This window comes from Aegilops tauschii, chromosome 2, assembly GCF_002575655.3.
Source record: "Aegilops tauschii subsp. strangulata cultivar AL8/78 chromosome 2, Aet v6.0, whole genome shotgun sequence".
NCBI lineage: Eukaryota > Viridiplantae > Streptophyta > Magnoliopsida > Poales > Poaceae > Aegilops > Aegilops tauschii.
In genome coordinates, this window is record NC_053036.3 from 326,282,743 (window position 1) to 326,306,957 (window position 24,215).

Sequence of the window (24,215 nt, forward strand, 5' to 3'; positions counted from 1 at the left end):
ACAAAATGGGGATACATGGGCAAAGCCCAACAGGTACACACAGGGGGCCCCGTGTGCATGGGGTAAGTGGAGCCCGTGCGCACGGGGTCTCCAGCAACCTGATACACTCAGCCCGTGCGCACGGGGTCAGTGAGGCCCGTGGACACGGAGGTCCCGTGGGCACTGTACACGCCCGTGCACACGGGGGCTTCAGGACCGTGCAGCCTGGGAGGCCCGTGGGCATGGGGTTGGGGAGGCCCGTGCGCATGGGGTCGCCTGGGAGTTGCTACCTACTTTCTTGGCAGTTCCTTCTCCGCTTCCAGGCTTCCCTCTTGGATGGTGTAGTTGTTCTCTTGAGCTTGGACTCCTCCTCGAGGAATGTGTAGCTCCGCTCACACCTATGTATGCACACGAGGGGGTCAAGTAGTATACCATCCTCGAAGGGCACAAGTGAACATGTGTAAAGGAGATGATTCACCTTTATGTGTGTAAAGTAGATGTGGTATGTGTCACTTGCCAAACGGACTCTTGACATGGTGATGTCCACAGGATGCTCTGCATCACTTCCAGCTCCGATCGGACCCCTACCGAGGGATGTGACGGTATTTTGCACCGTCAGCGCCTGGGAGTGCCGGCGACCAGACAGAATAAGAGACCCCCAGCCCATGGACGTGGACGTTGTCCCGTACCTGGAGAGAGAGAACCCCGGGTCAGCTCTGGCTGCCCCTGTTGAAGAAGTTGTGATTGTCTCGAGTGAAGACTGTCAGACCATCGTCTTGTCGAGTGTTGCTCCCCCGGCCGCGAGCCCGTCTATCCTCGCCATTCTGGCCCCGACTCCTCCTGCCGCCCCTGCTTCCAGCATCCCCGTCTCCCTGAGGGACGTTGGCACCAGCTCTGGCGCCACCCCGCTACCCTCGGTCGACATGGATCTTGCCGACATACCGATCAATCGGGTCTGACTGATGATGTCAGGGGCCAACATGCTGAAGGAGTTGACGCACAAGAACCTCTCTGATGCCTTGGTGCTGGTGAACCTGGGCAAGGCCGTCCGCAAGAATGCCGAGGTAAGTTCGGCCACAAAATTTTCTTCTTCCACACCCTTGCCACGCCGCCATACGCGCTGGATGCTCCGCCCCTACCCACCATGCCATCACCACTGGATCCTCCTCCGCCTAGGAAAGATCCCACCGCCGCCATCTTGTCCACGAGAGAGGTAGAGAGAGCGAGCGAGTGAGGGAGGTGGGTGGGAGCGAGCCGGTCAGGACAGGCTGTTAACGGCACACCGTCCACCCTGTTCGCACGCGAGGGATTTGCCATGTCCAATCCTGTTAAAAAAAACTCGGTGTTTTTGTCACTGCAAGATTTTCAGCGAGGTGAAAAATGTAATGTTTTGTAAAGTCATGGTCTTCTGCTTATGACGCCACTATTGTGGTGGTTCTGTGCATTTTACTCAAGGCAGGAACACTTGTGTATTTGGTGAAGATTTGGCATGAACATAAAGCGCCGAGGGAGCACGAATGAAAGGTATTTCCTTTCTCTGCTAAGCTGAGAAGTTTGCATCAAAATGATGCGTTGTACTGGAGGCCTGGAAGTACCAATATGTCTCAAGTAGTTTATTACAGTTGACTATATATTCTTACAGGGAAGCTATTTCGTCATCATGTTGATCTTATGTACAATTGGTTATTGTATTGCGGCTATATGGAAGTTATTGACGAGACCGAAGGATCGAGCCAAGGTGGGACATCTCATCACTCGGCTACGGCTCCATTGTACTGAACTGCGGTGATAGGGGGGAGGAGACAACTCTGGCTAGGGCAGCCAGTCTTCGCCTCATTGGGCTCCCCGCTCCCGCTTCGGCAGGCATTGTGTCCCGTCTCTTTGACGTTGTGCGGTCTCATTTGGGCTTGGCCCTGTATCAGACCATTGCTTGCCCTTGGCGGCCTTTTCTTTTCTTTGTTGCTTTGAACCTATTTGAGCCGGAACCTTGTACGGGACTCAGTTTAAGGCCGGGCATAATGCCTCTTTTCTAAAAAACTGTTCATTGGATCATTGGAACCAACACTATTGTTTTGGAGGTGTCATTAACCACTTAGATGTACTCCCTCGGTTCCTAAATATAAGTCTTTTTCGAGATTCCACTACGGACTACATACGGATGTATATAGACATGTTTTAGAGTATAGATTCACTCACTTTACTTCATATGTAGTCCGTAGTGAAATCTCTAAAAAGACTTATATTTAGGAATGAAGGTAGTATATTAAACACCCTTTTCTGTTTTTCTGTCGGCTATGGCAGAACTAACACCTCTGAAGAAAATGCAAGTTCATCTTAACATGAGATTACTGCTACACAAAGCTAGTATTCTTGCGTCTCTGAAACTCACGACGGTATTCGTTTATAGCTTTAATAAAGACTCCATGGAGACATGCTACTGAAACAGAAAATCATCGTTTAACTAAGACTCATCTAACAAAATGCACTTATGGAACAAATGAAATAGGAAAGAAAAGCAGAACATGACATTGAAAAAAAGAGCATGCTCAATGCAAATCCTTTACAGAACTTGAATTAATCTCTATTTGCGGGTGACCACGACCACATAAGAAAGCTCAACGGATCCCACAAATAGTCTACCGCCTGTCCGTTCCACCACCTCTGTTGGCCTCATGCCCTTGGGTCCTCTCATCTTCTCGATTATTTTTCCATCAGCGGTGATCCTCAAGGCAAGTAGATGGCTATCGACGCCAAAGGGGAGTTCTGTCTTCTCACGATGTATTGCCACCCAGTATCCTCCTCTCTTGTCCGGGCTCACGTTATCAGGATAGCCCGGTAGATCAGTTAACAGTTCGATCGACCCTGTCTTGGGACCTTTGGTCCAGTACCTCAGCAACTTGCACGGCCCGGTCGATGAGATGACGAGGTGTGTCCGATCAGCGCTGATGGCGAGACCATTGGGGTAAGTGATGCCGGCCTTTAGCACAATCACTTTTCCTGTGCGTGGATCATATCTCATTAGGCGGCCTGTGGAGTCCCCGGTTCTTGTTACGATCTCGTGCTGTGACCTTTGATATTTCATAGAGCTGTCGGTGAAGTAGACTTCACCGGTCACCTGGTCGACGTCCACGCCGTTGGTGAAGCGGAGAGGAGCGCCATCGGCCTCCGTGACGAGCACCGTCGCCTCCCCGCCTCCTGGCGCGACCCTCATGAGCCCCTTGTAGGCGTCGGCTATGTACAAGTAGCCAGACTTGTGGTGAAACCGCAGGCCCAGCGGACGGCCGCAGCGGCTCTCGGTCACGGTCTCGGGGCGGCGGACGGACGCCGTGCACGCCTCGCTGCTGTATCCAGGGCTGTAAGTGTACGTCGTCCAGTCGAGCCTGTCGCCGTTCCACTTGAGGACGCGGCCGTCGGAGACGCCGCTGTATGGGCCGTTGCCTTTGTCGTCAAAGGCGACGCTCTCCGGGCCGCGCAGCAGTCCAGGCGGCAGCGGCAGGTGCCGGGTCCGCGTGGCGTCGATGCTGGGACGACCGCAGACGCCCCGGGCATGAACAGCAGGAGCAGGACGGCAAGCGCCACGCCGAGATCCCTCGTGCCGCTCGCCATGTTGATTTGCTTCGGCAGCTACTGTTGGAAGGTGAGCTTGTTTGGCTCGATTGCTTGGTTGGTTTGGTGGAGGCCGGAAGAGGCCGCTCTTGTAGCGACGGACAGCCAGACTCCCTGCATGATCCGGCCGTCCCCCTCTCCAAGGTCTCGGAACTGACGGCGAAATCTGTCCAAGTCCGAATTCGGAAATCTTTCTGTGCCATGAAACCCAGGACGACACTAAGAGCGCCTTGCCTAATCTGTTACCACTCTAATCATATACTGTTACAGCAGCCCACGAGTTCCAACAGAATGTTTCTGCAATGAAACCGGCCTGTCAGTTCAATATTTCAGATATGACGCAAAGCTGAGTTATATCTGTCTCATCTCTAAAAAAAGGCTGAATTCTACAGCCGCATCTGCCGGGACAGATTTCTATGGAGGTTCTCTCGCCCTCAGTATCTGGGCAGGCTAGCGCATAATAAACTGAATAAATGAACCAATGTGGAAAGGAAAAGGTCAAGATAGGAACCCATATATTTACTCATGATGCAAACATACACCTTCGGTGATCAACTCCAAATAAACAATGATCTTCATCATTTCGAACTGCAACGGCACATAAATCTCCAAACTGCGGATTATTCCGAGGCATGCCATCGTTGCAAAGTTTAAACCACAAAACACAACATGTAGTAGACCAGTACACTGCATCACAGGATCCAAGAGCAAGTTTACTGGTTACAAGAATCCAAGTGCATGTAAAAATTGATGGCTTTGCTATATGGGATAAAGTTCATTTGGCAAAGCACCAGCCATCTATATTTCAGCTCAACAACGATGTATAGTCGCCCAAAAAATAAACAACGATTGTATCATGTTAAGCCATCACAGCTTCTGTCCACGTGTGCTACTATCGAGCAGTAAGATGTAGTCACGACGTGAGCAGGTTTTCTATTAGTCGTGCAGGATTTCTAGAAGGAACAAAAGGGAGTTCACGTGCTACAAGAACAAAATACAGTTTATCCAGCTATATATAACTGAACTGCAGACAACGGGATTAATGACGACAAGATGGAAGTCCATTCGATGCCTTCAGCGCTGCAGCTTCCTCCTTGCAAGTCGCGGGCTTGTCGCTGGTATGTAGACTTTATAGCTGACCTGAAGAATGTAAGAAAGGCAGTTAGACACAATGCATATGATTGACCTTGTGATGTTCAAGCACTTGATCGACAGAGCAACAGTGCAGTTTTATTGCTCACCTGCACTGTCTCTCCATCATGCATCCTAGAGAAAGTCCTCTTCTCAAACTGAGAACCATCTTTGTCCTCGGTCCCTGCTGCCTGGCTCTTGCCCGCATCAGTCGACAAAACAGAGCTCTCAGGAACTGAAGCTTCACCAATCTTTCTATCATCTCCATCGATTCCTTCAAGCTTGTTTATTTCAGCAGGAAAATGTCTTACTTCACTACTGCTTTCGACAGAGGCAGGATTCTCAGAAGCTGTAGGGATTGTTGTAAATGTACTGCCATCAAGCCCTTCCCTGGAGGGTATACTCACAACTGATCTAACTCTGGGTCTTGCTTGCACATGACTCACCACTGAGCTGATGCCTAACCTTTGCTTTATACTACCAGAACTCGCTAGGGTGCTTCCCAACCTTTGCATTACACTACCACCATTCCTACCATCATGTGAAGTGATATGAGAAGTTGAACGTATCTCTTCTAGTCCGCTTCCCAGCTGTTGAGTAGGACCACAAGTATCACCAGCCTCCAGTATTCCAGGTGATCTATCCCTGTGAGTCGTTTCCTGCTTCCAAGGACTCCTACCATTCTCAAAATCTTCAAATTCAGGTGATCGAGTAGAGTGGCCAACTCCAAGATTGTTTCCCTGCCTCTGAAAAGGGGCAACAGCAGACCTTGCTTCAGGAAATTTTGTGACAGTATTCCGGGGGCTATCTGTTAGTACTTCCTTCCCTGTACCATTGTTTTCTGTCTTGCCTACCATGGCCACGGCTCCCTTAAACTTCCTGAAGTTCTCAAGAGCTTTCTGCCTGAGAATGAGCTCCAAATCCTCCTCAACCTCTGGGCTTTCGTAACTAACAGGTAAGATCTCACCCGTTTCATGAGCATCCTTGGAAGGTGGGCTTTCCATCTCCTTCAGCTCCACATTCTTCTCATAATCGTCAGCAACCGCGTCCTCATCACTATAAACATCCTCAACAGATCTCTTCTCATTCTGCGGATCCTGGCACTTGTCATAGTCCTGTACAACCCTGTCCCTACTTGCATCATGTCTCATGCCGTCCGCCCTCCGCTTCCTACTTATGCTCTTGCTCCTGCTCCTGCTCCGGCTACTGCCACTCCTGGCTGGACTGCTCGAGTAGCTCCTTGATCTCCGTACCCGCTTCCTCTTTCGATCCTTGTCCCTCCCCCTTCCTTTCTTCTTCCTAGGATCTTTGGAGTGGCTCTTAGGCAGTGGGCTCACTGACCTCTCAGAGTCTGAGGCACTGCTGCTGCTAATGCTATGGTGGCTGCGGCGGGAGTGACTCCTGGACACCGAGGAAGGGCTACCGCTGGGGCTACGGCTTGGACTCAGGCTGCGGCGGCGTCCGCGGCGGCTGCCACTGCCCTTGCTCTTTTTGCTCCTCTTGTCAACAATCTTCTTGGTGGGCTTCTTGGAGCGTTTGCGGGGTGGGGAACTGGAGCTGGAGCCGTCGGGGGAAGGGGAGCGGCTGCGGCTGTGGCGGACACTCCGACGCTTGCCGCGCGAGGATCGGATCTTCTTGGACTTGGCCTCATCCTAACAAGATGACGGTAGAAGCTTCAGTTAGTGGGGGGATCCCCGAAGAACACAGCGATAAAGAAGAATCAGGCATGGCATCGTGTTAATTCTCTGTCTGAAATCTAAGCAGCTGGTACGATAAAATTCTTGGATTCTCAGTCCATGAAAAAAGCAATCGGCATCAAAAGAGAAATCTAGAATCCGACCGAGAAAGGTCTCCTAATTCCTAACCCTAAGTAAAGCGGAGAAAGAGGGGAGGCGGAGAGATAGAGATAGAGAGGGTCGGTACCTCGTCGGCGGCCTTCTTGGCGGATTTACTCTTCATCAGGCGGCGGCTTTGCCCGTGGAAGAAATCCCCAGGGAGGAAGAAGAGGGGGGCAGAAGGGCGTGTTCGCTGCAGCTGTTGGGCCTGGATTTGGGTTTGTTTCTGTCCCAGTCTCTCTCTCTCTCTCTCCCCCTCCCCTTTTGCGTGTGTCCAGCTTTGGATAGAATCCCTTTTCTCGAGCGCACTTGGATGGAATCTCTACTATGATTCTTTTTCGGCAAAGTTCTATGTTACGTATATATGGTACTCAAGCCTAGCTTCGTTTTAGATTTTGTGATCAAACATGTAGCTATTGTGAGTTAGAACATCCGCAAAAGGAAAACGCAGGTCGTTTTAACCTTTTGTATGTAAGACATAATAATATACGGGCCAAATTTGGTGTTTTGACTTTTTTCTTTGTAAAGTTCAGCCGGATCTAACCCCGGTTTTAAAATAACAAAAATTGAGATCTGACTCTTTTGCTACCGCCGAGGAGGTTGGCGGTAAGGTTGTGTAACTACCTCCGCAGTTGACGTCATCTTTTTTTCTGCTGCTGACTTGGCATAATGGTCGTACCGCCAGAGAGGCCGGCGGTAGGGTGTAGTAGACTACCACCGCACTATTTGAGGGTAGGGTCCTCCATAGTGAAAGTGTGTTGTAACTGGAATTCGGGGAAAAACAACGGCAAGGTTACACACCCTGCCGCCATAGTCCCTGGCGGTAGGGTCATGTGCCGGCTGCTAGAACTGAAACTTGAAAGAAAATAACGGTAGGCTATCCAACCCTACCACCGGGGACTTTGGCGGTAGGGTCCTGTCTAGCTTAGGGTTTGTGGAAAACTTGTTCATTTTAATTCCAAAAAAACTGCACACCAGCAATATAGTTTGCAAATCAAAAAAATGATGATCTCACACATTATAACATGCATCCCACATCGACATAAATGATATATCAACACATCGAACATATCAAATAGGTTTACATGTCCAACATAGCAAATAGTGTAGCAAATCGACGATAACAAGTAGTTCAACCTAACCACCAACTTCTCGTTCACAGCTCAAGACAAATAGCAAATAGTTTTAACTAGTTCAACATGAAGCGAGTAGTTCGACATGACCATATCACTTGGTCTTCCTCCTCCTCTTCGTGGTACGCTCCTCGTTTCTCCTCGAGCGGGTTTCATCCGGCTTTTTTGTGCGACGACGAGGACGCTCTCTCTGGAATGGTGATGGGCTCAAAACATCCTTGTGTGGATGAGATACCCTCTTGTCCTAGGTTGGCTGAGTCGGTGGAGGCCCGTCATCGTCGTCGTACTCCTCCTCCCCGTCACCTCCTTCCTCTTCTTCCTCGGCTTGCTCCTCATCCTCTCTTCCTCATTATCTTCTCCCTCGGCCTCCTCAACAATGCGAGACGACAAGGCGGCATGGCTAGAGGAAGCTCCATCGGCGTGGCTCGATGAAACAAGGGTACTCATCGACCCTCCAGGAACATGGACATCGGTTGTGCGAGCTCACGCAAGCATGCCCACTAGCTTACGACAACGGGTCATGAACTTCTGCAATAACAAATAAACAAGAACATAATATGGATCAAGTTTAGGGTTACAATTAGACAAGAACATGGGCTAGGAGGCTCGATGTCACCTTCACTGTTTCCCTCAGCTTGCTGTCAGATTCCATGGTCCCGAGTCATAACTAAGCGCATCCGAGCCATAAAAAATGCTTCTGTTCAGCTCCGAAGCTTGCAAATGTAAGCATCATTTGTAAGTCAGTGACACTAACTAAAGCACTTTTCATCCAACCGCCAGATCAAAACAATTAAACACAACTTACTACTATGTTCATCAGGGGCGCATACTCCCTAAATTCACCTTTGAGCTTTCTGAGGCTGTCATGGTAGGCTTCATCCTCGGAGTCATCCTCCTGCAGTGATGTGATATCAACGGATGTCCATTGTGGCCTGAGGCGCACACGGTACTTCATACCATCGTCATACCAATTCATGTGTTCCTCGTACGCATCCCAGTCAACCGCTCTCCTCTCGCCGTCGTTGCGGTGCCTCCTCTCATCCCACGCTCTCACATGCTTCGCGTGCTCATGCCCCCGGTCTGTGATCGACTGAGAATGCTGCCTACTCTTCCTGTGAGGCATAAGAAATAATAAAACATAAAATATAATAAGAACGTCGAACACAACAAAAACATGGTAATAGAGAACAATGCCATCACCAGTGAAGGTCGAAGCCACCGGTGTCGTCTAGATGAGTGGTACACCGGATGTTCAGTTATCCTTGATGTGAGGGCAGTCGCCAATGAGGGTGATAACACTCTCCCTCCAGTTGTTCCTCTCCACTCATCCTGTGAGTGCCTGGCCCTGGATAGGTAGGGTTGTGATCATGGTGAAGTCCTCGAGTGTCATCATCATCTCACCCCATGGGAGATGGAAACTATGCATCTCGGGGCACCACTGGTCGACCAAAGTTGTGAGAGCTGAGTGGATGAGCATCGGCTGCACACGCTTGAACGACAGCATGAAACCCAACAACTTTGATCTCCTGATGTACGATGTGTAGCGTCCGTCATACCACATATGAACGACCCTCGTGTGTCCCCTCATCCGCAATGGCGGTAGCATCTGTCAAAATGTAAACGAAAATAGTTAGCAATTTCATTTCGTAAAGCCATTTTTGGGTGCAACAACTTGATCATAGTTATTACCACTCCATTCTCCATAAAATGGGCGCGATGACCGTTGTCGAACGCATGGTCAAGCATGGTGTACTTAGTGCCGATGGTGGGCTCAAGGGGGGGGGGGCCTTCTAAAACAATTGCAAATGAATCATGTCATATTCAACCAACATGTATCACATCATATTCATCAATTGTCGCATATTCAACTAACATCAATCAATAAATATATCATAAAAGATATAATCAACAATGGAATATGCAAATGAATCATGCATGTTAGTCAAACTAAAAACCTAGTTACTATATCAATGCAAATGAATCATATTGAATCAAACTAAAAAAATGATATCATATTGAATCAACAATGATATATAACCACCATACCTATAATCAATCGTATCTATCCATCATATCATATTCAACCTCAATCATATTCAACCACATCAATCATATTAATCAAACATTAATGAACAATTCAGAAAAAATTATGAACATGAACTAGGGTTCATCTTGAAACTATATAGAAGCACTAAACTAGTAAATACCAAATGAACTAGGGTTCATCTTCAACAACATACATCATATTACTCCAAACTAAACAAACCTAGGAACAACAACAATCGAAATCTATTAGATGAAATAGGGTTTATCTTGTGCCAAATAATGCATCAAATCAAAATCTTTTTAACTAAAACGAACTGGAGGGATTGATAGAACTTACTTCTCTTGTTTCGGAGCCATCTTGGTTCGCAAAAATGATGGAGAAACGAAGAAGGTCGGTCGGGGGGAGTGGAGGGGCTGAGAGTGGCGCCTTCCTCTCTGTTCTTCGTGCGGCGGGTGAAAAGACGGGGGTGGTTGGCTTCATGAGTGGGCCACGCCAGCCACCCCCATGGCTTATGACAGTTCAAAGCCTATCGCTAAGGTCTTCAGTGGTAGGGTATAACAGCCTACCACAAGGGTCCTAGGTGGTAGGGCTGACGGCAACTATCGTTTACTGCGTCTGACGTGGATGAGTGATCTACCACCAGGGGCGGGGGCGCTAGGCTGTTCTACCCTACCGCCAGCTACCCCGACGGTAGAAAAAAGGGTCAGATCCCGAAATACTTTCAGACTTGTGTCAGATCCGGCTGAACTTTGCAAAAAAGGTCAAAACATGAAATTTGGCCTAATATACTCTCTCTGTCCGGCCTATTTGGTTGCTTGCATTAGTCTTAGCCCTATAAATACAGGTTTGGCCCATTTGGATGTCTGACCTACATCAAAATCTTAGCGCACATGGAACTTGAAGCACCTTCTAGTGAGGCTCGCTAGGAATGGTCGAATAGGCCGTTTCCTCTTAGTTAGGATACATTTTTGTCTCCACAGTCTTCCGTTAACCCTAACCCTAACTCGCTTACTTGTGTTATTTCCTTTGGTCACTTTATCTTGCAAGCATCATATACGTTGTATATATCACCCGAGCATTGTTTAGGCTCACACTATGTATTCCACAAAGCCTAAACTTTCACTACTAGGAAAGGGCTTATAGGTGAACCCAAATGAGTGGCAGGTGATGTCTACTACGCAACCTTCTCCTTGTAGACGTTGTTGGGCCTCCAAGTGCAGAGGTTTGTAGGACAGTAGCAAATTTCCCTCAAGTGGATGACCTAAGGTTTATCAATCCGTGGGAGGCGTAGGATGAAGATGGTCTCTCTCAAGCAACCCTGCAACCAAATAACAAAGAGTCTCTTGTGTCCCCAACACACCCAATACAATGGTAAATTGTATAGGTGCACTAGTTCGGCGAAGAGATGGTGATACAAGTGCAATATGGATGGTAGATATAGGTTTTTGTAATCTGAAAATATAGAAACAGCAAGGTAACTAATGATAAAAGTGAGCGTAAACGGTATTGCAATGCTAAGAAACAAGGCCTAGGGCTCATACTTTCACTAGTGCAAGTTCTCTCAACAATAATAACATAATTGGATCATATGACTATCCCTCAACATGCAACAAAGAGTCACTCCAAAGTCACTAATAGCAGAGAACAAACGAAGAGATTATGGTAGGGTACGAAACCACCTCAAAGTTATTCTTTCTGATCAATCCATAGGGCTATTCCTATAAGTGTCACAAACAGCCCTAGAGTTCGTAGTAAAATAACACCTTAAGACACACATCAACCAAAACCCTAATGTCACCTAGATACTCCAATGTCACCTCAAGTATCCATGGGTATGATTATACGATATGCATCACACAATCTCAGATTCATCCATTCAATCAACACAAAGTACTTCAAAGAGTGCCCCAAAGTTTCTACCGGAGAGTCAAGACGAAAACGTGTGCCAACCCCTATGCATAGGTTCATGGGCGGAACCCGCAAGTTGATCACCAAAACATACATCAAGTGAATCAATAGAATAACCCATTGTCACCACGGTTATCCCACGCAAGACATACATCAAGTGTTCTCAAATCATTAAAGACTCAATCCGATAAGATAACTTCAAAGGGAAAACTCAATCCATTACAAGAGAGTAGAGGGGGAGAAACATCATAAGATCCAACTAAAATAGCAAAGCTCGTGATACATCAAGATCGTATCATCTCAAGAACGAGAGAGAGAGAGAGAGAGAGAGAGAGATCAAACACATAGCTACTGGTACATACCCTCAGCCCCGAGGGTGAACTACTCCCTCCTCGTCATGGAGAGCACCGGGATGATGAAGATGGCCACCGGTGAGGGATCCCCCCTCCGGCAGGGTGCCGGAACAGGGTCCCAATTGGTTTTTGGTGGCTACAGAGGCTTGCGGTGGCGGAACTCCCGATCTATTCTGTTCCCCGAAGGTTTTAGGGTATATTGGTATATATAGGAGGAAGAAATACGTCAGGGGAGCCACGAGGGGCCCACGAGGGTGGAGGGCGCGCCCCCTGCCTCGTGCCTCCCTCGTTGCTTTCCTGACGTGCACTCCAAGTCTCCCGGGTTGCTTTCTTTCCAAAAATAACTTCTCCAGAAGGTTTCATTCCGTTTCGACTCCGTTTGATATTCCTTTTCTTCGAAACACTGAAACAAGGGAAAAAGCAGGAACTGGCACTGGGCTCTGGGTCAATAGGTTAGTGCCAAAAAAAAATATACAAGTGTTTAATAAAGCCCATAAACATCCAGAACAGATAATATAATAGCATGGAACAATCAAAAGTTATAGATACGTTGGAGACGTATCAGCATCCCCAAGCTTAAATCCTGCTCGTCCTCGAGTAGGTAAATGATAAAAACAGAATTTTTGATGTGGAATGCTACCTAGCATATTTCTCAATGTAATTTTCTTTATTGTGGCAAGAATATTCAGATCCATAAGATTCAAAACAAAAGTTTAATATTGACATGAAAACAATAATACTTCAAGCATACTAACAAAGCAATCACGTCTTCTCAAAATAACATGGCCAAAGCAAGCTATCCCTACAAAATCATATAGTCTGGTTATGCTCTATCTTCATCACACAAAATATTTAAATCATGCACAACCCCAATGACAAGCCAAGCAATTGTTTCATACTTTAGATGTGCTCAAACTTTTTCAATATTCACGCAATACATGAGTGTGAGCCATGGACATAGCACTATAGGTGGAATAGAATGGTGGTTGTGGAGAAGACAAAAAGGAGAAGATAGTCTCACATCAACTAGGCGTATCAACGGGCTATGGAGATGCCCATCAATAGATATCAATGTGAGTGAGTAGGGATTGCCATGCAACGGATGCACTAGAGCTATAAGTGTATGAAAGCTCAACAAAAGAAACTAAGTGGGTGTGCATCCAACTCGCTTGCTCACGAAGACCTAGGGCATTTTGAGGAAGCCCATCATTGGAATATACACGCCAAGTTCTATAATGAAAAATTCCCACTAGTATATGAAAGTGACAACATAGGAGACTCTCTATCATGAAGATCATGGTGCTACTTTGAAGCACAAGTGTGGTAAAAGGATAGTAGCATTGTCCCTTCTCTCTTTTTCTCTTTTTTTGGGGCCTTTTCTCTTCTTTTTTATGGCCTCTTTTTTTTAGTCCGGAGTCTCATCCCGACTTGCGGGGGAATCATAGTCTCCATCATCCTTTCCTCACTGGGACAATGCTCTAATAATGATGATCATCACACTTTTATTTACTTACAACTCAAGAATTACAACTCGATTCTTAGAACAAAATATGACTCTATATGAATGCCTCTGGCGGTGTACCGGGATGTGCAGTGACTCATGAGTGACATGTATGAAAGAATTATGAACGGTGGCTTTGCCACAAATACAATGTCAACTACATGATCATGCAAAGCAATATGACAATGATGGAGCGTGTCATAATAAACGGAATGGTGGTAAGTTGCATGGCAATATATCTCGGAATGGCTATGGAAATGCCATGATAGGTAGGTATGGTGGCTGTTTTGAGGAAGGTATATGGTGGGTGTATGATACCGGCGAAAGGTGCGCGGTATTAGAGAGGCTACCAATGGTGGAAGGGTGAGAGTGCGTATAATCCATGGACTCAACATTAGTCATAAAGAACTCACATACTTATTGCAAAAATCTATTAGTTATTGAAACGAAGTACTACACGCATGCTCCTAGGGGGATAGATTGGTAGGAAAAGACCATCGCTCGTCCCCGACCGCCACTCATAAGGAAGACAATCAATAAATAAATCATGCTCCGACTTCATCACATAACGGTTCACCATACATGCATGCTACGGGAATCACAAACTTTAACACAAGTATTTCTCAAATTCACAACTACTCAACTAGCATGACTCTAATATCACCATCTTCATATCTCAAAACAATCATAAAGAATCAAACTTCTCATAGTATTCAATGCACTTTATATGAAAGTTTTTATTATATCCCTCTTGGATGCCCATCATATTAGGACTAAATTCATAACCAAAGCAAATTACCATGCTGTTTAAGACTCTCAAAATAATATAAGTGAAGCATGAGAGTTCATTTATTTCTTCAAAATAAATCCACCGCCGTGCTCTAAAAGATATAAGTGAAGCACTAGAGCAAATGACAAACTACTCCGAAAGATATAAGTGAAGATCAATGAGTAGTCGAATAATTATGTAACTATGTGAAGACTCTCTAACATTAAGAATTTCAGATCTTGATATTTTATTCAAACAGCAAGCAAAACTAAAGAAAATAAAATGACGCTCCAAGCAAAACACATATCATGTGGTGAATAAAAATATAGCTCCAAGTAAAGTTACCGATGAACGAAGACGAAAGAGGGGATGCCATCCGGGGCATCCCCAAGCTTAGGCTTTTGGTTGTCCTTGAATATTACCTTGGGGTGCCTTGGGCATCCCCAAGCTTAGGCTCTTGCCACTCCTTATTCCATAGTCCATCGAGTCTTTACCCAAAACTTGAAAACTTCACAACACAAAACTCAACAGAAAATCTTATGAGCTCCGTTAGTATAAGAAAATAAATCACCACTTAGATACTGTTGTGAACTCAATCTAAATTCATATTGGTGTAATATCTACTGTATTCCAACTCCTATATGGTTCATACCCTCCGATACTACTCATAGATTCATCAAAAAAAGCAAACAACACATAGAAAACAGAATCTGTCAAAAACAGAACAATGTGTAGTAAGCTGTATCAAACGTATACTTCTGGAACTCAGAAAAATCTGCCAAAATAGGACGACCTAGATAATTTGTTTATTGATCTACTGCAATTGGAATCAGTATTTTATCGCTTTCTGGTGATTTTTAACAATTGTTTTCGTGAGCATAATGTTTCTGTCTTTTTCAGCAAGATCACATTAACTTCCACCCAAGTCTTCCCAAAGGTTCTACTTGGCACTTTATTGAAACAAAAGCTATAAAACATGATTACTACAGTATCTTAATCATGTGAACACACAAAAACAGTAGGGGTAAATATTGGGTTGTCTCCCAACAAGCGTTTTTCTTTATTGCCTTTTTAGCTAGGCATGATGATTTCAATGATGCTCACATAAAAGATAAGAATTGAAACATAAAGAGAGCATCATGAAGAATATGAATAGCACATTTAAGTCTAACCCACTTCCTATGCATAGGGATTTTGTGAGCAAACAACTTATGGGAACAATAATCAACTAGCATAGGGAGGCAAAACAAGCATAACTTTAAAACTTTAAGCACATAGAGAGGAAACTTGATATTATTGCAATTCCTACAAGCATATATTCCTCCCTCATAATAATTTTCAGTAGCATCATGAATGAATTCAACAATATAACCAACACCTAAAGCATTCTTTTCATGGTCTACTTGCATAGAAAATTTACTACTCTCTACATAAGCAAAATTCTTCTCATTCGGGATAGTGGGAGTATCATAAGAGACTTGAATACTATAAATTGTTTCCACATTAAAAGAATAATGTTCAGAAAAAGGGTAATCATAATCATGACAAGTTTTATAAATATAATCATCACTACTTTTTATAGCATAAGTTTCATCACAATAATCATCATAAGTAGCAACTTTGTTCTCATCATAATCAATTGAAACCTCTTCTGAAATAGTGGATACATCACTAAATAAAGTCATGACCTCTCCAAATCCACTTTCATAAATATTATAAGATTCAACATCCTCCAAAATAGTGGGATCATTACTTACTAAAGTTCACACTCTTCCAAACCCACTTTCATCAATATAATCATCATAGGTAGAAGGCATGCTATCATCGTAACAACTTTGCATATCCAAACTTGGGAGGCTAAAAATATCATCTTCATTAAACATAGCATCCCCAAGCTTGGGACAAACATTAATTTCAGCAAATATATTCTCAAATGTGTCATTCTCATCAAACATAGCTTCCCCAAGCTTGGGCCTTTTCATATCATTAGCATCATGGATATTCAAATAATTCATACTAACAACATTGCAATCATGCTCATCATTCAAAAATTTACTGCCAAACATTTTAATGCATTCTTCTTCTAACACTTTGGCACAATTTTCCTTTCCATCATACTCACGAAAGATATTAAAAAGATGAAGCGTATGAGGCAAACTCAATTCCATTTTTTGTAGTTTTCTTTTATAAACTAAAATAGTGATAAAACAAGAAACTAAAAGATTCGATTGCAAGATCTAAAGATATACCTTCAAGCACTCACTTCCCCGGCAACGACGCCAGAAAAGAGCTTAGTTGACGGGGTGTGAGTGTCGCTTACCTAGCCTCCCCGGCAACGACGCCAGAAAAGAGCTTGATGTCTACTACGCAACCTTCTCCTTGTAGACGTTGTTGGGCCTCCAAGTGCAGAGGTTTGTAGGACAGTAGCAAATTTCCCTCAAGTGGATGACCTAAGGTTTATCAATCCGTGGGAGGCGTAGGATGAAGATGGTCTCTCTCAAGCAACCCTGCAACCAAATAACAAAGAGTCTCTTGTGTCCCCAACACACCCAATACAATGGTAAATTGTATAGGTGCACTAGTTCGGCGAAGAGATGGTGATACAAGTGCAATATGGATGGTAGATATAGGTTTTTGTAATCTGAAAATATAAAAACAACAAGGTAACTAATGATAAAAGTGAGCGTAAACGGTATTGCAATGCTAAGAAACAAGGCCTAGGGCTCATACTTTCACTAGTGCAAGTTCTCTCAACAATAATAACATAATTGGATCATATAACTATCCCTCAACATGCAACAAAGAGTCACTCCAAAGTCACTAATAGCAGAGAACAAACGAGGAGATTATGGTAGGGTACGAAACCACCTCAAAGTTATTCTTTCCGATCAATCCATTGGGCTATTCCTATAAGTGTCACAAACAGCCCTAGAGTTCGTAGTAAACTAACACCTTAAGACACACATCAACCAAAACCCTAATGTCACCTAGATACTCCAATGTCACCTCAAGTATCCGTGGGTATGATTATACGATATGCATCACACAATCTCAGATTCATCCATTCAATCAACACAAAGTACTTCAAAGAGTGCCCCAAAGTTTCTACCGGAGAGTCAAGACGAAAACATGTGCCAACCCCTATGCATAGGTTCATGGGCGGAACCCGCAAGTTGATCACCAAAACATACATCAAGTGAATCAATAGAATAACCCATTGTCACCACGGTTATCCCACGCAAGACATACATCAAGTGTTCTCAAATCATTAAAGACTCAATCCGATAAGATAACTTCAAAGGGAAAACTCAATCCATTACAAGAGAGTAGAGGGGGAGAAACATCATAAGATCCAACTAAAATAGCAAAGCTCGTGATACATCAAGATCATATCATCTCAAGAACTCGAGAGAGAGAGATCAAACACATAGCTACTGGTACATACCCTCAGCCCCGAGGGTGAACTACTCCCTCCTCGTCATGGAGAGCGCCGGGATGATGAAGATGGCCACCGGTGAGGGATCCCCCCTCCGGCAGGGTGCCGGAACAGGGTCCCAATTGGTTTTTGGTGGCTACAGAGGCTTGCGGCGGCGGAACTCCTGATCTATTCTGTTCCCCGAAGGTTTTAGGGTATATTGGTATATATAGGAGGAAGAAATATGCCAGGGGAGCCACGAGGGGCCCACGAGGGTGGAGGGCGCGCCCAGGGGGGTGGGCGCGCCCCCTGCCTCGTGCCTCCCTCCTTGCTTTCCTGACGTGCACTCCAAGTCTCCCGGGTTGCTTTCTTTCCGAAAATAACTTCTCCAGAAGGTTTTATTCCGTTTCGACTCCGTTTGATATTCCTTTTCTTCGAAACACTGAAACAAGGGAAAAAACAGGAACTGGCACTGGGCTCTATGTCAATAGGTTAGTCCCAATAATAAAGTGTTTAATAAATCCCATAAACATCCAAAACAGATAATATAATGGCATGGAACAATCAAAAATTATAGATACGTTGGAGACGTATCAGCGGGCACGACCAGGCACCCGCCACTGCTACCTTGGAGAAAAAGCATTGGCGGGTACCTAAATGCGCCTGCTACTACTACAGTCAAAGTAGTGAGGGCATTTCTCTGTAGCCGCCACAGGTGAACTCCCTTCAGGATCCACGCTTGGTGGAGAACTCTAGTGGCGGGTGGCACGAAGTGCCCGTCACTGTTCTCTCAGTGAACTATGGCGGGCATCCTGGAGCTCCTGCCACACATGTCTTTGGGCAACTCGTGCCAGAATGGTTCATAAATTCCAAAATTTTGCTATGGTGGGCCCTCTAGGCCACCCACCAGCTCCCCTCCCCCACACAAAATCCTTTGTTATGGCGCCACAAAGTCAAATCCCCCTCTTTGGCGTTCGCCCCCTTCATCCCGCGCAGTGCGTCTTCTCCCGCTGCCATCTCTTCCCCGTCGTCGAGCCCGTATGTGCCTCTCCCGCTGGTATGTCCTAATCTCCCTCACTCTCCTCCTTCTAGGGCGTCACCCCACCACCACTATGGCTACAGGTAGGGCGCCGCCGCCACACCGCTGCTAGGTCTAGGGTTAGGTCACCACCGCTGCTAGCTAGGGGGTTAATTAGGGTGCCGCCACCAGTAGGGTTATGTCACCGCCGCGACTCTTTGAGTATGTCGCCGCCGGTAGTTATCAGCAAGTTTTAATTAGGTGGTGATCAAATGTTTTCTGTATATAGTTCTGTAGGTTCTCGTGTATATATACTTCATCTTATTAGAGTAGTACTTCTCTAATTCTGAGACAAGTTTGAGTAGTAGAATAGCAAACCTATGTCAAGTAGGCTGCATGCACGTGTCGAGTACATTCCTGTTAGAACTTTTGCTAAGAAAAATAAAACTTAAATATGACAAGTACATCCAAATGAGTGCTTAATGGACATGTTATACACTACTTTTTTAGGGATCCAAAAATGAGTGCCAATGTTTTGGCGAAACGTTGATTAATTCCGTTTCCCCAAATTTCTGGCACTATATATTCATTTTTTAGCCAAGGTCATGCCAAATTTTTCGTTCATTTTCACCGTTTGTTAATAATAATAAGTGCATCATATGATTAATATGGATCATGGTGCTTCCAACGTTTCAAATATGCAAAAGTAGTTGTGCAGATAGCTTGGAAACGGCAAAGGAATTCTGGATCTTTTCGAATGAGGGGTTCAAAAAATCAGTGGTAATGGTCTTTAAATTCAGCATACAATTATAACCATTTTGCGGTCATTTAATGTCATTACCACTAATTTGGTTTGCATTTTACTTTACTGTTGCATAGTGTGTCCCATGCGACGTAAGGGTGAAATTTCACAGTGCAATAAGTGATACTTTGCTCTTCAAGGATGATAAGGGTCAGTCATTTCAAGCTGAAGTGAAGAAAGGAAAGCATAAAACCATCATCTGCAGCGATGGATGGATGAAGTTCATTTCAGAAAATAAGCTGACTGGGGAAAGTACATAGCATTTTAATAAGAAGGGTGGGTCAATAGGTTAAGGATTATCTATTTCCGCAGCCAAGATGATGAGGATGGTGAAGATGATGAGGATAGTAAGGATACTAACAATTATGAGGATAGTCATGATGATGAGATAGTCATGATGATGAGGATATCCATGTGATGAGGATGACAGCCAAGAAGATGAAGATAGTCATGATGATGAGGATATCCATGCGATGAGGATGACAACCAAGAAGATGAAGATAGTCATGATGATGAGGATATCCATGACGATGATGATGACCAAGAAGAGGAGAATAGTAAGGATGATTACAATAATGTTCCATTCAATTCTCCAAAAAAAATCTCAAAGAATGAAGAAGCTTACGCACAATGAGAGGAACAATTTGTTGGCGATCCTACCACCAACGAAGAACTACATGGGGGTGCCCCTTGTGCACCATTTAACAAAGACAAACATCGTCAAACATGTCATGGTATGTTATGTATTATCTCCTCTCTTTTTTGTTCATGTAACACTAACATTGCAAGATGTCTAACATTGCGTGATGTTTGTGCTTCTAATCATGGTGATCATAGAAATTACCCGCGAAGATGGTTTCCGGCTTGAACATCCCTGCAGTCGGTTCTGCTGGAGTACGCCTCGGAGCGGGGGTTGTCACCACCGTTAAGTAGAAGACCGAAATAGACGGGCGCGTATCCTTCCATGAGGCCGGCTAGGGGAGTTTCTGACTGGAAAGAGACTAATGGTTGAGACACCAGTGGCAATCACGCTAAGGAAGAGACGCCACAACAAGTGGCAAATGATGGTTGTCGTTAACCTCATTTAGAAATAAGTGGCAAATATGAACATTTGTGAGCTCATGACGTGTTAGTGAGTTTGTTAAGATGGATGTGGTACTGTTATATTAGTGTATTAAGTGGAACAAATGTGAAGCTTTGTCCTAGTTCAGTTAATGCTATAGATTATATACTTTTGTCAGTTTACTCTTTGTAAATCATGTGTACAAATTCGAGCACAGTAAATCCATGGGAACAAATATCTATATCAGTGGCGAGTGCTATTCTCTGCCCGCCACAACTTATTATGTTGCACTGCCGGGCGGCGAGGCATGCCCGCCACTACAGAGATTCTACCAGTGGCGGGCAAGCACCTGCCACTGATGCCATTATAGAAATGGCGGGAGGTCAGTGGCAGGTGACCCTGAGAGCCCTGTCCGCCACTCCTGGGCTTTTCCCACCCGCCACTGCTAGGCATTCCTGCGGTAGTGTTTCTAATAATTGAAGCAAAATTTGTAGTTGCCCATATTCACCTCCCTCTACGTCCATCTCGATCCTTTCAATAACCTGAGTGGGGAAAGGTATATATATAGGTTGTCTCAAAACTAGTACTTTACTATAAAATTTACATTCGATATAGTCCCCCCGGTAGGCCAAGACAGTCTGGATCTACAGATGTCAGATAGTCAACCTGGCACAAACACCCACATGGATAGTTTGGTTGCTAGACCTCCAGGGCCTGGACACTCATGCATCACCCTAGGCAGCCCGACCAGATGGTTGACTAGCCTTGAACACTTGTCAAGACGCTCTGAGCAACTAGCCAAGAGACCGTAGAGAGTGTCTCGACATTTTGGCCCTAGCACCTCAGTTGCCTATTGCTAATACGCATCCTGCTCTACAAACAGACCCGGGCGTCTTATCCTGAGTCGAGCCAGTTTGCCTCATTCTCATGGGTTGTAGGTCATGTGGGAAATAAGGTTACCCAGCCCAGCTTAGCGCTTCCAGCGATTTTCCACAGTGCCGCCATGCAATGTAGCGATGAAGCACAAAAGAAAATGATGGAGCCCCCAATTAGTGTGTGTATTGATCCTTCGTTCCTCTCCCTTATCCATGCACTTTTTTTGCGGGAGAAACTTCCAATCTATTCATCTTCAATCATGCTATTACAAAGAACACCATAGGTAATAAAATTACAACCAGGTCCGTGGACCACCTAGCGATGACTACAAGCACTGGAGTGAGCCGAAGTCGCGCCACCGTCATCGCCCCTCCCTCGCTGGAGCTGGGTGATATGTTCATTTTGCATAATGTTTTCCTACTGATATTACAATGTTTTTATCATTATAATACTTTGTGATGCAATTCTAATGCCTTTTCTCTTTTAATTTGCAAGATTTACACGAAGAGAGAGATTGCCTACAGTTGGAATTCTGGACCTGGAAAAGCTACGTCAGAGATACCTATTCTGCAGAACATCAAATGAGCTGAAATTTCACGGAGAATTTTTATGGAATATATAAAAAATACTGGAGCAAAAAAGTACCAGAGGGGACCCACCAGTTGCCCACAAGGCAGCAAGGCACGCCCTAGTGCCTTGTGGGGCCCCTGGCCGGCCTCCGAGGCCCATCTTCTCCTATATGGTGCCATTTGCCCTAGAAAAAATCAGAAGAGAACTTTCGAGACGAAGTGCCACCATCTCGATGCGGAACATAGGGAGGAGCAGTTTTGCTCTCTAGCGGAGCGATTCCTCCAGGGACACTTCCCTCTGGGAGGGGGAAATCGAAGCCATCAACATCACCAAAGATCCTATCATCATGGGAGGACCAATCTTCATCAACATCTTCACTAGCACCATCTCATCTCAAACCTTAGTTCATCTCTTGTATTCAATCTTTGTCTCAAAACCTCAGATTGGTACCTGTGGGTTGCTAGTGGTGTTGATTACATCTTGTAGTTGATGCTAGTTGGTTTAATTGGTGGAAGATATTATATGTCCAAATCCTTGATGATATTCAATACCCCTCTAATCTTGAACATGAATATGATTTGTGAGTAGTTACTTTTGTTCTTGAGGACATGGGAGAAGTCTTGTTATAAGTAATCATGTGAATTTGGTATTCATTTAATATTTTGATGATATGTATGTTGTTGCTTCCTTTAGTTGTGTCATGTGAACGCCGGCAACATGACACTTACGTGTAGGTGCATATCAGGATGTAATCTTCCATCTCCAGCATAAGGATTAGCAGCAGTTTCTCTATCATACCCGAAGGAATCTCATAATAAATATTTTCAGTAGGTGCAGTAGGTTGAGGAGCAACTCTTTCTACTTCCGGTTGAGGTGAAGATACCCCGAACAAACCCCTCAAAGGATGGTTTTCCATAGTAACAAGTAACAGTAAATTTCAGCACGTAATATAATTTTTCCTTACCAAGTTCCACTCACCAAAAGTGCTTCACTCCCCGACAACGGCGCCAGAAAAGAGCCTTGATGACCCACAAGTATAGGGGATCAATCCTAGTCCTTTCGATAAGTAAGAATGTTGAACCCAACGAGGAGCAGAAGGAAATGACAAGTGGTTTTCAGCAAGGTATTTTCTGCAAGCACTGAAATTGTCGGTAACAGATAGTTTGGTAGCAAGGTAATTTGTAATGAGTGACAAGTAGCAAGAGTAACAATAAGTGCAGCAAGGTAGCCCAATCCTTTTTGTTGCACAGGACATGCCGGAACAATCTCTTATAATAAGTAAAATGTTCTCAAGGACACACGGGAATTTCATCTAGTCACTTTCATCATATTTGTTTGATTCGTGTTCGCTACTTTGATAATTTGATATGTGAGTGGACCGGTGCTTGGGTGTTGTTCTTACTTGAACAAGCCTCACACTTATGATTAACACCTCTCGCAAGCATCCACAACTACGAAAGGATAATTCAGATGAAATCTAACCATAGCATTAAACATATGAATCCAAATCAGCCCCTTACGGAATAGCGCATAAACTAGGGTTTAAGCTTCTGTCACTCAAGAAACCCATCATCTAATAACTACTCCACAATGCATTCCCCTAGGTCCAAAGATGGTGAAGTGTCATGTAGTCGGCGTTCACATAACACCACTAAGGGAATCACATCATCAAAATATCGGACGAATACCTAATTCACATGACTACTTATGACAAGATTTCTCCCATGTCCCCAAGAACAAAAGCAATTACTCACAAATCATATTCATGCTCAAATCAGAGGGATATTAAATAGCATAATGGATCTGAATATATATTCTTCCACCAAATAAACCAACTAGCATCAACGACAAGATGTAATCAACACTACTAGTCACCCACATGTACCAATCTAAGGATTTGATACAAAGATTGAACACAAGAGATGAACTAGGGTTTGAGATGAGATGGTGCTGGTGAAGATATTGATGAAGATTGATCCTCCCATGATGAGAGGGTTGTTGGTGATGACAATGGCTTCGGTTTCCCCCTCCCAGACCGAAGAATCCCCGACGGAATCGCTCCACCAAAGAGCAAAAGTGCTCCTACCCAAGTTCCTGCTTGAGATGGCCGCGCTCCGTCCCGAAAGTCCTCTCCTTATTTTTTTCTAGGGAAATAGGGCTTATATACCAGAAGATGGGCACCGGAGGCTGGCCAGGGGCCCCACTAGCC

The 24,215-nt window shown here is 44.8% G+C and overlaps 2 protein-coding genes across 2 annotated transcripts; both read right to left on the reverse strand.

Annotated features, from left to right (window-relative positions):
* Positions 1-2,560: 2,560 nt before the first annotated feature.
* On the reverse strand, positions 2,561-3,705 carry LOC109775559 (protein STRICTOSIDINE SYNTHASE-LIKE 10-like). The gene is made up of 2 exons (XM_073507096.1): positions 3,608-3,705; positions 2,561-3,500 (listed from the first exon to the last, which is right to left on the reverse strand). The coding sequence occupies exons 1-2, from the start codon at positions 3,703-3,705 to the stop codon at positions 2,561-2,563; spliced, it is 1,038 nt and encodes a 345-aa protein (XP_073363197.1).
* A 658-nt stretch (positions 3,706-4,363) lies between these two features.
* On the reverse strand, positions 4,364-6,880 carry LOC109775560 (uncharacterized). The gene is made up of 3 exons (XM_020334293.4): positions 6,640-6,880; positions 4,827-6,368; positions 4,364-4,725 (listed from the first exon to the last, which is right to left on the reverse strand). Exons 1-3 carry the CDS (start codon positions 6,673-6,675, stop codon positions 4,660-4,662), a joined length of 1,644 nt encoding a protein of 547 aa, XP_020189882.1. The 5' UTR covers positions 6,676-6,880; the 3' UTR covers positions 4,364-4,659.
* Positions 6,881-24,215: the final 17,335 nt, after the last annotated feature.

Excerpts from the sequence above, each read along its gene's own strand:
- LOC109775559 (XM_073507096.1), bottom strand. The coding sequence starts at position 3,705 with ATGCAGGGAGTCTGGCTGTCCGTCGCTACAAGAGCGGCCTCTTCCGGC. Across the intron at positions 3,501-3,607 it reads AACAAGCTCACCTTCCAACA|CATCGACGCCACGCGGACCC; the intron begins GTAGCTGCCGAA and ends CGGTCGTCCCAG.
- LOC109775560 (XM_020334293.4), bottom strand. The coding sequence starts at position 6,675 with ATGAAGAGTAAATCCGCCAAGAAGGCCGCCGACGAG. Across the intron at positions 6,369-6,639 it reads CCAAGAAGGCCGCCGACGAG|GATGAGGCCAAGTCCAAGAA; the intron begins GTACCGACCCTC and ends TCATCTTGTTAG. Across the intron at positions 4,726-4,826 it reads ATGATGGAGAGACAGTGCAG|GTCAGCTATAAAGTCTACAT; the intron begins GTGAGCAATAAA and ends TACATTCTTCAG.